Source organism: Ostrea edulis, chromosome 2 (genome assembly GCF_947568905.1).
Source record: "Ostrea edulis chromosome 2, xbOstEdul1.1, whole genome shotgun sequence".
Lineage (NCBI taxonomy): Eukaryota > Metazoa > Mollusca > Bivalvia > Ostreida > Ostreidae > Ostrea > Ostrea edulis.
The window spans coordinates 9,715,485-9,731,515 of record NC_079165.1 but is presented as its reverse complement, the minus strand read 5'-3'; the positions used below and the strand labels follow the sequence as shown (position 1 = coordinate 9,731,515).

The following is a 16,031-nucleotide window of genomic DNA, read 5'->3' as shown; positions in this document are numbered from 1 at the left end:
ATTACTTCATAATACATGTACAATGTAATACAACACTTTATTTATTTACATCTTCGTTTGCCAAGGGTTTTCGGTTTATGGGGACCAGAGTGGACCGAAAACTTTTGGCTTGCGAAGATGATCTATCTATCTATCTATCTATCTAAAACTTATACGGTACCAATTTCGATGCACCAGATGCGCATTTCGACAAATAATGACTCTTCAGTGATGCTCAACCGAAATGTTTGAAATCCGAAATAACAATAAACTTGTAAGAGCTATCATAGAGAAAAACAGAGTGCCAAAAAGTGGAGTCAAATTCAACTAAGGATAAGAGTTATGCACGAGGGAGATAATCCTTAATTTTGAAATGAATTTCTAACTTTAAATCTTATCTCTACATATATCCATCCATCCATCCATCCATTTATTAAAATGTACACATTAGAGTAGAATATCATGCGTTTGATATATATATATATATATATATATATATATATATATATATATATATGCATTGTTGAATTCGCACAAAGTGATGAAAACAAATTCTTCATTGATTTCATTAGTATTAAAGGGTTACAGCTTGGAACTTTAAAATGGCCATTGATTATTTGTCCATGATCATTTAATGCTCACATAAGCTATATGTGTTTCTTCTCGTTCTCTCTCTCCTTCTCCGATTTTCTGTAATCTCAAAATGGTCACAGATGACGCTTCAGGTTTAAACACATTTTGATATACCAGTCAATGGGACGAATAAATATAAGTATAATACCGCACCTATACTGGATTCCAAAACTTCAACAACAAAAAACTTGAAGACGAAGTACATTGCTGCTGGATCCAGTATTTTGTTTTTAAATAAATGTTCTACTGAGCCCTCACAGAAATACTAACTGCTGTGAAGGAGAAACCTCAGACGTATTGTACCACAATACATGCGATAAGTAGTGTAAATCAAGTGTATATAACCTCAGACGTACTGTACCACAACACACGCGATAAGTAGTGTAAATCAAGTGTATATAACCTCAGACGTACTGTACCACAACACACGCGATAAGTAGTGTAAATCAAGTGTATATAACCTCAGACGTAATACCACAACACACGCGATAAGTAGTGTAAATCAAGTGTATATAACCTCAGACGTAATTACCACAACACGCGATAAGTAGTGTAAATCAAGTGTATATAACCTCAGACGTAATTATCACAACACATGCGGTAAGTAGTGTAAATCAAATGTGTATTCTTTTAGTAAATTTGAACTCACAAGACTTTCCCCGAAATCCACAGAATCAAATCGTATGAATTTTCAACACTGTACACGGCCATTACTCACGCAAAAAAAATTAAAGAGTAGGCTTTTTCAATAAAGATGGAACACAAAAATATTGATATCTAGTGATCAGTCATTCAAACAATTGCTTAAAAATCACTCTGACTCTACGCACAAGTACTCTGAAGTTGATATTAAAAAGATGCTGGATTTCTCCATTGACAGTATCTTCGTGGTCTTTGGTGATCAAGTCTTTCAACAGTATGTTGAAATTCCGGTCTCATGGGCACGGATTACTCTTCTTTATTAGCCGACCTGTTTTTATATTCCAATGAGACATAATTTATTAGAGTTCCCACATTAGAAGAAAATATCTCTTGATGTGGCCTTCAACTCATTATTTATATATTATCTGTTACCATTGTCCATTTTCATTTATATGTTGATTCGATATATCCTAGTGAAATCAAAATAAAAGACACCACATCTTCCATATCTAGTTGAAATGTGGATATTTTATTGAACATACGTTTAACGGCAAACTGACAACTCATCTTTATGATAAACGGTATGACTTCAGCTTCTACGTCGTCAACTTCCCATATTTACCCCGGTATGTAACAATATTCCATTATCACGATCTATGAAAGACTAGGATTTTGACATCAAGGACAGTTGCTGCTTCAATAACAATGATTGATTGATTGCATATTGTTTAACGTACCTCTCAAATATATTTTACTCATATGAAAACATCACATTGCCAGTGAAGGGCTGTAAATTTAGGCATGTGCTCGGTGCTTAGGTCTTTGAACAGGGAGATATCTTTATCGTGCCACACCTGCTGTGACACGGGACCTCGGTTTTTGTGGTCTTATCCGAAGGACCTCCCCATTTAGTCGCCTCTTACGACAAGCAAGGGATACCGAGGATCTATTCTAACCCGGATCCCCACGGGACCAATAACAATGAAACTCATATATATTCGTATCTTGTGATCAGTTATTATTAAACACAAAGCTGATTCTACGCACAGCTATTCTGAAGTTGATATTAAAATATGCTGCCGTTCTTCATTAACAATATCTGTGTAGTTTTGAAAATCATATCTTCCAACAGTGGATTTGTTGGAATTTCTATGGGCACACATTCTGTATCTTTTATTACCTTCCCTTTTCTGTACCCTAATTAGGCATAATTAGCTATTCCTTCATCGCCTTCGAATTCGATTCTTATTCCTTTCTTTGGTAGCAACATCTCATTATCGCATGCATATGGTGCTTTTGGCTTTCAACTGATTCGATGTTCTATGTATGATTATTTCTTAAACCGAGGCAGGCTACTGACAAAAATGTTGTTTCATGGTTTCGAAAGCCTCTTTAAAGTAAGTATTTCCCAAATTCTAGGGTCATTATAATGATCTTATATCTCCCTCATGCATTGCTCTGATCCTTAGACGAATTTGACTCCAGTCTTTGGCGCTCTGTTATTTGTAGTTCTGACAAGTTTATTATTTCGGATGTCCAATATTTCGGCTTGAGCATCACTGAAGAGACATTATTTGTCGAAATGCAGATCTGGAGCATCAAAATTGGTACCGTAATGGTATAAGTTTTACATTGCAAATACAACCTTTCATCAAGTCGAATGCTGACGAACGTGTTTCATACCAAATGTTAAGACTTTCTTTACATACTGACTTTGATTACAAATAATCCCGTTTACCTGATCACGATAGAGAGCCCAGACACCTCCATTGTTCCCAGGGGTTCATGTTTGCCCTACACTCGTTTTTATATTCTCTATGGGATCTTCACCATTTTCATCTTAAAAAGTTTTTTCGCACCAGCTTTCTTTTAATGATTGATACACATTATTACAATATATTTATAGGTGCGCAAACACGTATCTACAATATACATGTACATGTATGTAGTCATCAACTTTCAGACTTTTCTAAATTATGATTCTGTTGTTACAAATATGTTGGACAAATGTTCAAATATAAATTTCTGAATGTCTACAGTATAGGACTATAAATTCATGGAATGAAAGCCGAACTTGAACGAACCAAACATCTAAGGATAACAAGATAATTCAAACATGATTATATATAGTATATATAAACACCATTATATTTTCAGAGAAATGCCTGTATGGCGATGACCCAGATTTTCGTTTAGTTAATTCCACAGTGGACAACTGTCAAGGGAATGGGAACAGCGTACAAAGGAATCCTGCACTGTGTTATGAAGAGTCGGTGGAAATGAGCTGCTGCAAAACTTGTTCCAATCTCTACACTGGAATATCAGGTGAAAATGTGTTACTCTGAAGGTACATCAGAATAGTGAATAATTTACACAGGTAGATTAAACGTAATGTCTAATTACACGGGTTCGTTAGTATAATGTTTAATTACAAGGGTAAATCATAATAATGAATGATTACACAAGTATATGAAAAACAGAATCCTCAAATTTACGTTTAAGTTATTACATTGTAACTTGAAGTGCCACAAATTTTAACCTATACATGGCGCACAAAGTTGTAACAGTGAGGGTTCTTTAACTTGAACACATGTACCGTGGCACTGGACATTCTGTATAAGATCATATCAGAAAGACCTATGACTTTCACTTCTAGAATCAGGCACTTACTAAGGCATGCATGGATGTATTCAGTAGTAATATCTTTCTTCCTTTACTAGGTTGTGAATTTGGGGATAAGAATTCAAATTGCACCTCCCTGGATTGCGATGTAAATGCAGATGTTTGTTGTCAAACGTGTCTCGCATCCACCATCTCAACACTGTTAACAGCAGAGACAACAGTAGAAATAACAGCACCACCAGCATCATTAACTTTAACTCCGGAAGTCACCGAAGTGTCTATATCACCAACATTACCGACAACACTAGCAATTACAAATACAGAGACATATTCAACATCAACTTCTTTGACAAGTTCCAAATCTTTGGCAACAAGTCCAACAGCTACTGGTACAACATCACCTTTATCATCAACTAGTACAACATCAGCACCACTAACAACTATAACATCACTGACAACAAGTGCAACATTATTGCCGACGAGTACGCCTTCACTGGCAGGAAGCACAACATCATCACAACCAATGAGTAGTTCAACACCTCCACCACAGACATCATTAGTTACTACAAGCACAACATCACCAGCAACAATTAAAACACCACTGACAAGTACCACATCACTGACAACAAGTACAGCAACATCACCAACGACAACAAGTACAGCAACATCTCTGACAACAAGTACAGCAACATCACCAACGACAACAAGTACAGCAACATCTTTGACAACTAGTACAGCAACATCACCAACGACAACAAGTACAACCTCACCGACGACAATAAGTACAGCAACATCACCAACAACAACAAGTACAACATCACCGACGACAATAAGTACAGCAACATCACCAACGACAACAAGTACAGCAACATCACCAACGACAACAAGTACAGCAACATCACCAACGACAACAATGACAGCAACATCCCTGACAACAAGTACAACAACATCACCAACAACTATTACAACAACATCACCGACAACAAGTACAACAACATCACCAACAACTATTACAACAACATCACCGACAACAAGTACAACAACATCACCAACAACTATTACAACAACATCATCGACAACAAGTACAACAACAAAATCTATACAAACAACATCCGTAACGACAACTAAGACATCAACACAGACATCTACATCATTATCGACACACACAGCATCAACAACTACTCCATTGTCGACGACAACATCACCATCAACACTCACTCCAACAACACAGAGGAAATTGAATTTCCAAATTACGTTAAATGTAGAGGAAAGAAGAAACATCGTTAACACTGAGGAATACACAAAAGTACTTAACGATTCAAAGAAAGCTGTAAGTACTGCAAATAAACCAGGGCATATAGTCCTTGTAAACCAACAAACTTGAGATTTATCAAAATACATCATACTGTCATTTATCTTATATCTATATTTGTTTTATTTAAAGTTAACAGACTTGTACACGGACAAACTGGGAGAAAGCTTCATCAGTGTTGAAATAGAATCCCTAAGGTATTGTTTACTTATGAGTATATGTAATAGTATGTATTATCCAATTGTTTTTACTTCCATAAAAATATTTACATTCACTATTGTATCTTTAGTATAAACGTATGCTGATTTATCGGATATCATTTCTCTCAAATAATGACTTTTCAACTTCATTTTATACGAATGACTGTTTAGCTTTTTACGGAAGCATGGATAATTTTCTGCATATTCAAGTTGACGGTTGTATTCGTTGGTATCAGCGACAATTCAATTCAGCTCAAGCTTCTATTGTTTTATAATCCCGTGATACACTCAGCCTAATAAAGATTTAGTCCTACGGATTACTCAGTTTACCTGATCAAAACATAGGGATTACGGCGGATATGACCGGTCGACAGAGGATGCTTACTCCTCCTAGGCACATGATCCCATCTCTGGTTTATCCAGGGGTCCTTGTTTGCCCAACTCTCCATTTTGTATTCCTTATAGGAGTTATGAGACTGATCACTGTTCGTTATCTTCATCTTATGTCAAATATTTTCCCCTCATCATATCTCTTTATAACCATCATCCCTTTTCTATTTACAAAGGATTGGTTCATTGATTGTTAATCATGCTATTTACGTTGTGAATTCACCTCCAACATTGCTAAACGTCGTGAATGTGATGAAGAATATATCAGAAGGGAAAACCAACGTCACATACAACGGAAATGACGTCAACGCTTTATCAGTTTCCTACACCGATTCCTCTAACAATCAAGGTAACGATTCAAAGTACTTTGGTAAAACAAGGATGTACAAGGACATATCTCTTTTTGGCAGTGCAAAGTGATAAAGATATATGAAACTAAATACTCATTCAAGTACAACATACAATCTTTTAGACATTGAAAAAAAATGTAGTTGAAATTAAGAGAGATGGTTGATATGTACCCGTATGTAACGGTGAAATACGTCACCATACGTCTGTACTGTATTCCTAGCTTTAGTATGACGGGTTTCTTATTTTGAAGTTTTGTATACACGGTACATAGAAACAGATTGCCGTATTTCTTACAGTGTTATATTTCATCGATGTTGAACCAATGCGTTAAACGCAAATTCCCATTTGATTAACATTGTTAAAATTATTGAGGTACATCCCTTGTGTAATAGTATTGTAATTGTGTTATGATGTGAAAGTTATCAGAATTAAAACAAAATGAACATCATTAACAAGAAAAATGCCTCGTTAGCAGAATACTTTATGAGCTACGGAAAACATTCACGTCTGAGATAAAAGAAAATATATGCTCTATCGTATCACCGTTTGAAAGGAAATTAATCAGTGATAATAAAAACTAACTTCTACATTAACAAATTTAGAAAGCAGCAGTAAAAGTGTCTCATGATTCTACTGATTTAAACTTTAAAGGATTACTTTCTTTTGTTCAAAGTCATTATCAGAATTGATTAAAACAAAGGCAAAGAAAAACGGTATCGTCAAAGTTGAGAGTACACGTTATTTTTCTTATGTTGGAATTTTAAGAAGTACGAAAATTGAAAGTGATGGCAGATACAACATTCGTAACATCGCGGGTGCATTTCATTTTGAAGCGTATTTTGAAAGTACGAAATATTTCTGCCAGCTGGATCCGCATATATTGACCAAAAACCGGGTACGAGTACAAACCGCTAAGCAATTGCTCAAAATGTTTCCCAAATTCAATCAAAGACAATTTGCAAACATTGTTACTGGTGACGAAACATGGGTTCACTATTTCGAACCAGTAAGAAAAATTGGAAACAAAATATGGCTTACTAAACACGGTAAAGGCTTGTAGTTGACAAAAGAACTATAAGCACAAAGAAGGTTCTTTATTGCATATTCTTCTCATGTGATGGTATAGCCGTACAAATTCCGATGCCGAAGGGCAAAAGTGTTACAGGTCGGTATTATCGAGATGTTATACTAAAAAGCTCAAGAAATATTATACCTGAGTTAGGATTTAGGCATGTTCGTCTACTTCATGATAATGCTCCATCACATACATCTGAGCTTGTGAAGCATTTTTTGAAGTCGGAGAAGGTTACCGTCTTGCCACACCCATCATACTTTCCAGATCTAGCCCCATGCGACTTTTTCCTTTTTCCAAAACTTACAAAGTTCTTATCTGGTCGTCGTTACAAGTCCCGACAAGCCCTTAGCTCAGCCATCAGTCAGTGCCTCAGAGATGGATTCAGAGATTGAAATTATGTATTTCAAACCGCGGATAATACTTTGAAGGGATGTGATGTTCATTTCACTATTTGAGTCCAATGCTTTTGAGATATCATACACGTTACATATCGAACAAACCTCGTATTACTTCATTTCTTTACTATGTTAGTGCTGATCAACGAAAGAACAGACTCGGATGCTGTTATTGATGCCAGCTTTATCTGTGATGCAAACGGTGCTTGTTATCGAGATTCTAGCACGTATGTATCTTTAATCTCAAAACGAAAAAAAAATTCAAAGCTTTAATTACAAAACAAAAATTAAAACAAAAACACTGTAACATTAATTCTTACAACAATCAGCATGTGATTAGATTTCGATGTTAACTTTGTGTTTTACAGGACGAAAGCAGACAATGGACTAACAGACTCGGGTATATATATATAAACACAAATAACATTTCATTGCTATTGACTTCCACTTTGATGCTTTCTTCGGAGAGTTTATATGATCAAGACATAGGGCTTACGGCGGGTGTGACCGGTCGACAGGAGATGGTTACTCCTCCTAGGCACCTGACCCCACCTCTGGTACGTCCAGGGGTCCGTGTTTGCCCAACTCTTTATGTTGTATTCCTTAAATGAGTTATAAGATTGATCCCTGTTCGTTATCTTCACCTTACACTTATAAAAAGCAAGAACGAAAAAACCTTCCTGTCTGAAGAGGCAATATAACAGAAAGTGCTATCAGTGAAGTGTTCTTTTTATAAATTACAAATCGTATATATTGTGAGTGTAATTTTGAATAAAATTGTTCTTAAGTTTTTGCTTTAATGATACTATACATTCGAACAATAAATTGTGATTATGATTATAATACAATTACAGATTGAAAAAACTTTCACGTATTTTACAGAAATAATAATAATCGCGTCAGTATCTGCTGTGGTGGGGCTGATGATTACCGTCGCCATAGTGATCATAATTTGCACGTGCCGCAGAAAACCAAAGAAGACTCCTACAACAACAAATAGGGAATTCAAGCACTTCCTCTTCTCCAAAAACACCACGGTAAAGGCGCTACGATTCTATGTGACGGAATAAGATTGCAGAGGAGAGGTTTCTTAAAATGTTATCAAAACAAATTTTAAACGTAACGTTAGATTTCAGTTGTTTGATTATACAGATTCTCGATAAGGTATCGATAGAATTTTGGGCATCTGCTGAATGATTGCGATGATGTGACCCAGACCATGTAAAGACTCTAGATGTCATCGTCATATTCATTGCTTGAAAAACTTAATTTATTCAAATTCACTTGTGAAACGCAATTTCACGAGTTATTTTCCTTTATCAACATTCTTTATGTAGTATAAACAAAGTTCCCGTTGAGTCACGCCATATATGATGGCGAAGTATTGGCGTCGCATTTCCATGTTTTTGCTACATACGACAATTTTGCTCCGCGTCAATAAAAGAGTATATTCTTTCTTACTGTCTATCAAATGACATCAACTATGTTTTTCTTTAAGGTAGGAATAAAAGTAATTTTTGCTCATTTTATTCGATATAGAGTAAATTGGGATAGTTACTTTCATTCTTTGAATAAAGTTCTTGTTAATGAGCTTAGATACAAGTAAACGCGCATACACACCTAAAGGAAATATTTCAAACGAGTCTTTTGTAATTTTGAAAGCATGTATACATATGTATGTAATGACGAATGGTATAATATGAAGTGGTATATGATAGAACAAGTAAAGGCGTGTATTACATAAATGTATACAAATAATACTACTTGTTTTCAATTGTGTTACAATAGATTAATTTTGAAAATGCTTCCAGGACCTCCTCGACAGTTCTAGGACTTTTCAAAATGTTGCTATGGACAACATGCCATCGATGGAACATCACGATGATATAAATAGTGGACATTACGCAAGAGTGAATAGGGTTCCGAGTAGACAAAGGGATGTTTATGAGACCAGTTATGACGTACGCGAGACGACAGCAATCGGACAAAATGATTCTTATTCAGCTAGTAATAGTTTGAGAGATGATAGGGCCCAGGTTGGAAAACCTGATGGCTACAGAACTGGAAGAGCGATTGCGGACAGTAACATTTCAAACGAACAACTCCAAGATTTCAGAACTAATCATGGTGCGAGTTATGATCGTGAGCCAAGAAAACAAACGGGCAGGATTCAGAACACCCAACTGGGTGCAGACTTTAGAGTGAATCAGATGATTCAAAACAGACGACCTGATGCTTACAGAAATAATTATGGTGCAAGTGAAGTTTATAATACAAGTGGCGGTTTTACACCCAATCATCATAAAAGAGACGATGCCATTGCAAGTAGAAAGACGGATATATACAGAGCTGGTTATAATTCTAAAGTGGAGAAGATTTCAAACATTCACCAAGGTAACACCGGGTATAATTCTCGAGAGACTGGAATTCAGAGTAGATATCCAGACGGTTCCGGATCCAGATATACCGGAAATTATAGGGAACGCATGGTGCCAAGCTCACAGAGTGAATTCGACGTAAGGACGCCACGCGACAAATCACGAGGTAATGTAACAGACAAGTATCACGACAGATCACATGGTAATGTAGCAAACAGGTCACATGACATATCACGTGGTAATGGAGCAGAATATGGCCGACGATGGTATCCAGGATATGAGCAATATTTGTCAGAGAACGACTTGCGGAAACCTCCTGGATCCTCTCGATACACTGACAAATGAACTTCCAATGGATTGTTTCAGTCAAATGACTCGAAACGTTTTTTAATTCAATCTTATTAAATAACAGCCCACTTACAGCTGATTTAAGTCTTTGGGGAATGTTTTAAAGTTTTTATGCAGTTTTCTTGTACTCTGGAGGGTTTTGTTGTAATTTGATATATTTTAGGTCAGATATGTAAGAAGTTTTTAGCTATATTAAATCTGTATAGGTATTCAAGAAAGACACAAGGTTCTGATTTGAGAGGTACTGTTATTATACACTTCAGAATAAAAAAATGTCTACAACTTTTTATCTTGCTTTGTTTTAAGTGCTTTGACCTTTTCGGTGCTTTTATATATTGCTTCAGTGCAACTTCCGTAATATAAGTAAATACCATTTTATTCAGACATATCTAATTGCCATGTTTTACTGATCTGTAGCTGAATCGCATAGACAGACAATAATGTCACAATGTACAACCATACCTCACAAGATATCAAATTCTAGATCTGACCTTATTTATCCAAATTTCACAGCATCATATTTAACGCAATTAAGCTGAAACATGTTATGTAGACGATTGTGTCACTGGTTCCGGTGCGCCTGTCATATGAATGATATACAACGATGACAATGTTGAATTTGATAGTTTCATATCACTATCATATTCTTTAGAATCAAAACTATCACTTTGAACATTTGACTTCAAAACTACATATATACACTAGAAACAGAATCTTGAAAGAATTTTGAAAAAACCGGAGAACGAGACCAAAGAAAACAAAATTTCATTTAGTCGGTATCCGAATTTATTTGGCAGATAAAACATGATTTTATTTTGTACACAGTGCTTATCGGAATTAACGAGCTTTAAGAAAACAGGAGGGAAAACAGTTTTATACTTTCTTTTCGATGTTAACTTTCTCATAAACGCTATAAAATGTAATGAGTAGAGTTTTGCTAAAAATTGCTTGTTTGTTCATCATATGATTGATTGTTTTGTTTTACATCCCCATGAGATTTTTTCATTTATATTGAGAAGTTACCATTTCTAATACCTAGAAGCATCAATATTTTCTTATTGATTAAAAGATTTCCTTTTCTATCTCAGATTATACCACTGTACATAGCGATATCTGCTGCAGGTGAAGTGTAGGTGTCTTAAGCCAATACTACAAGAGCGTTCTTTTTTAGATATTGGACCTGTAGGTGTCCCTATTTAATTGATATTGCGAAGTTAAATCCGTTAAATTACATATGCTTGGAGCATGCATCTTATTTGGTGACCGCGCGCATACTTACCTGGGCGTTTGTCAGATTCACGATAAGTTTTTTCAAAGCTTCCGAGGAGGAAACAGTATCAAATAAATCTACACATATTCTGGATGCCTAAACTACATAAAAACCCTTATAAACATAAATACATTGCTGGATCCGGTAAGTGCTCTACCAAGCCCCTATCTTTGCTCCTCACGAAAATATTAACAGCTGTGAAGGAGAAACTTCAAACTTACTGTGCGACTACATACATGTATGTTAATCAAATGTGGATTCTATAAACTTCTAAAGAACTTTTTAGTAAACTTGAAATCCCTAAACTTTTCCCAAATCAATAACAGCAAAACCTATGACTTTTCAACACTTTACACGACCATTCCTCACGATAAATTATAGACCAGACTTTTTGACATCATAGACAGTTGCTTCAACAAAAATGGAAAACGGAAATATTCATATCCAGTGATCAGTCATCCCAAGAATTACTTTGTTAAACACCACTATGATTCCACGCACAAGTACTCTGAAGTTGAAATAAAAATATGCAAGAATCCCTCATTGATAATATCTTCTTGGTCTTTGGTGATCAGGTCTTCCAACAGTCTGCTGGAATTCCCATGGGCACGAATTGTACTCCTTTGTTAGCTTATCCGTTTCTATATGCATATGAAGCAGAATTTATTCAAAAACTTCTACGTGAGAAGAATAAATCTCTTGCTGTGGCCTTCAATTCGACATTTAGATATATTGACGACGTTTTGTCTGTTAACAATAATAACTTTCATTCATATGTCGATTCGATATATCCCTGTGAGCTCGAAATGAATGACACCATAGAGTTGTCCACTTCTGCTTTATACTTAGATATTTTATTGGAAGTAGACATTAACGGCAAACTGACAACTCAACTGTATGACAAACGGGATGATTTCAGCTTGTCCATCGTCAACTGCTCATATTTACGTAGCAATATTCCATTATCACCTAGGATATGGTGTTTATATCTCTCAACTGCTTCGATACGCAATAGCTTGTTCTGTATATATTCGATATATCACTGTGAATTCGAAATGAAAGACAAGACAGTCCTCCACATCTGCGTCGTACTTAGATATCTTATTAAAAATATATATTAATAATAAAACATTACAGCTAAACTTTATAACAAACGGGATGACTTCAGCTTCTCCATCGTCAACTTCCCATAGTTATGTAGCAATATGGTGTTTATATAATAATAATGATACCATATTTATATAGCACCCTTTTCATACACTATGTACGCTTAAAGGTGATTTACAGTGCATATATACCATACTACAGGATGTTATACACATACATAATACATAGCAAATAAATAAAACATTAAACAAGATGTTTTTGTGAAACACAAATACCCCCGATAATGGCCAATTCCAAAGTGGCCAAGGTCACAAGGGCAAATATCTTGGTACCAGTAGAAAGATCTTGTCAAAAGAAATGCTCATGTATAATATGAAAGCTCTAATATTTACCATTTAGAAGTTATGACCAATGTAAAATATAAATAAAAGTTAAATGTCAAGGTCAAAAGGTTTAGTACCAACGGAAAGGTCTTGTCACATGGAACACTCATGTGAAATATCAAAACTCTATCACTTACTGTTCAAAGGTTATTAGCAAGGTTAAAGTTTTCAAAAAGTAGGTCAAACTCCAAGGTCAAGTTAACATGGTCAAAAATATCGATAATCACGGAAAGGTCTTGTCACAAAGAACACTCATGTGAAATATCAAAGCTCTATCACTTACTGTTCAAAAGTTATTAGCAAGGTTAAAGTTTCAGACAGAATGGCAGAATGACAGAATGGCGAATTACAGAATGACAGACAGGACAAAAACAATATGCCCCCCGAGCATAAAAACAATGATATAAAAGGCGTTATCACATGTAAACAGTCCGTAGCTGTACTTATCCTGATTGTACATATAAAACATGAAAACACAAGATCCCATAAATATGCTAGATAAGAATAAACATCAATTCCAGGGCGTATTAAAATAATAATAAAAATAAAAATACAACACGCACACACAACATATAATGTCTCGGTTATAATACATTAAAACATAGAATTTGTTTGTTTTTGTTTTTTGTTTCTTTATATCTCTCAACTGATTCGATACACAAGAGCTTGTTGTGCGTATGGTAAGTTTTTGAATCGAGGCAAGCTACTGGCAGACAGGTTGATGATTCAGGAGTTTCAACAGTCTCGTTGAAAGCAGTATTTGCAAATTCTATGGTGGTTATAACGATCTAGTTTACCAATACAACCTATCATTGGGTCAAATGCTATCTGACGTATTTCATACCGATTGTTAGACCGTTCGAGGCACACTGATTATGACTACGGAAAACTCTGTTTACCTGACCTGGTGTGACCGGTCAACAGGGGATGCTTACTTCACCTAGTCACCTCATCCTAAGATTGGTGTGTCCAGGGATCAGTATTTGCCCAACTATCTATTTTATATTGCTTATAGGATTTATGAGATTGATCATTGTTCATTATCTTCACCTTACAGTAACATAAGCATACAAAATATTCATCAATGTTAGGAAACGCATCCAAATTATTCATTGCATTTGATTATCATTAATGTTTCAAACGTTTTATCTGTCTGAAAGAAAGAACAATTTCTGAGAACAGTTCACAACAGTCTTCTTTGAAACCTAGGGAAACATTCAACAAATATTTGAAGTATTAGAACTTGAATGTTGTTCCTTAAATACTATTAACTCTTAAAGACAATATACATGAAGTTGATCTTTTTGTTCATAAGGTCTAAAAGTCAATCACTATTCTAAACTTCCAAAATATCAATCAATATTTGAAGTAATGTAATGGAATGTGCATTACAGTATATTTTCTACAAGTAATGCATGGCGTTACCATTACTTGTAATGCAAAAAATGGCCCATTGCACATTGCACCCCATTATACTGATTACCATTACCCCAGGCCTGCTAAATAGGTTAAAATTCATATAGTTTTATCCCATATACCATTGCCATAGAGAACGTCAATATACAATATACATGATGGGTATTACAATGCAATTACTGACTGGGATTCGGGGAAACATTTGTGTCTTTGATAAATCATATGTTCAGTAAATTTGAAATCACAAAATTTTCACAACACATAGGACTCACAGCGGACCGTTCGACAGGAGATGCTTACTCCTCCTAGGCCACTGATTCCACCTCTGGTATATCCAGGGGGTCCGTGTTTGCCCAGCACTTTGTTTTGTATTCCTTGTGGGATTTATGAGATTGATATGTGAACTCGAAATAAAAGACATCACAGAGTCGTCCACTTCTGTTTCATACTTAGATATTTTTATTGAAAGTAGATATCAACGGCATCGGGATCGGACGATGTAGAACATGTTCTTATGTATAAAATCTGTAGAGAGACAAGGCATAAACACAACATCAGGTACATTCTGTACTAATGAAATATAACTACATAGATATGGGAAATGGGAATCCAAGAAGTCGCTTCTTCAAATTTTCATTCGTCTCTTTTTTATATTTCACTTGCTTTGAATTTTACAGGTCTCGATCGATCAGGAAAATGATCATAGTTTGTAATATATGTTTACACCAGTAATATATACCAAGAAGCCATGTATTCGTTATCGTTATTGAACCACAGGAATGTCTCCTGAAAGTTCTCTCAATTTTGATCAAGTTAGGATGTGCAAGAGTAGTGTAAGCAAATTGAATTGATCAATGAGAGCTCGTCTTCTATTTTGGATGATTGAGGAAATATTGGAATTAGCGATGTTTTTGGGATTCTAGATTCCCCCTTTTGTAAATATAGGATAGATGTCAAAGTTTAAAAAGACAAAATATTCGTGACGAGCCTCTGTGGTTGTACTCACATGATTGGTGAAAACGAACCTGCAGTCTGTATATATTCCCTACTGGTGCACAAAAGTGGAAGAAGTGGATCAAAATGAGTGACACACACATTCTTGACAGGGCGTAAAAATCAATCACAAAAATTATAATTATATCTCCATGTTCTATATAACATTAATACATTTTGTAATTCTTTTCAAGATTTTTCACTGGATACAAATTCTTAAGGGGGAGTGGGGTGATTTACCACATCAATTAAGAATCAGTTTTAAACAACACACATGTATATTGCTGAGATTTTGATGGAGGACTTTCGATATCTTGAACTAAACTCTGAGATATAGATGTATGGTTGTATATGATGTTTAAACAACCGCTGTAATTACACAGACCTCGTTATATAGAAAAAAATTCAAATTCTTCTGCTATCCACTGCTCTCTCGTTTTTTTCTTTCTAGTAAGCTTTGTGTGGTTTTAAACATAACGAATACAGCATATTAATAATAACACCATCTTAACAACTCCCAGAAACACGATTTCACGT

General features: G+C 35.3%; 1 protein-coding gene across 1 annotated transcript in view; it reads left to right on the top strand.

Moving 5' to 3' along the window:
• LOC125678983 (uncharacterized) overlaps positions 1–16,031 on the top strand; it is a 54,944-nt gene that overhangs the window by 15,385 nt on the left and 23,528 nt on the right. The window contains exons 14-21 of the mRNA XM_056156654.1: positions 3,412–3,579; positions 3,975–5,206; positions 5,321–5,385; positions 5,955–6,127; positions 7,736–7,826; positions 7,968–7,999; positions 8,482–8,636; positions 9,411–10,320. Coding sequence (XP_056012629.1) covers positions 3,412–3,579; positions 3,975–5,206; positions 5,321–5,385; positions 5,955–6,127; positions 7,736–7,826; positions 7,968–7,999; positions 8,482–8,636; positions 9,411–10,320 — 2,826 coding nt within the window. The remainder of the gene's footprint in view (positions 1–3,411; positions 3,580–3,974; positions 5,207–5,320; positions 5,386–5,954; positions 6,128–7,735; positions 7,827–7,967; positions 8,000–8,481; positions 8,637–9,410; positions 10,321–16,031) is intronic.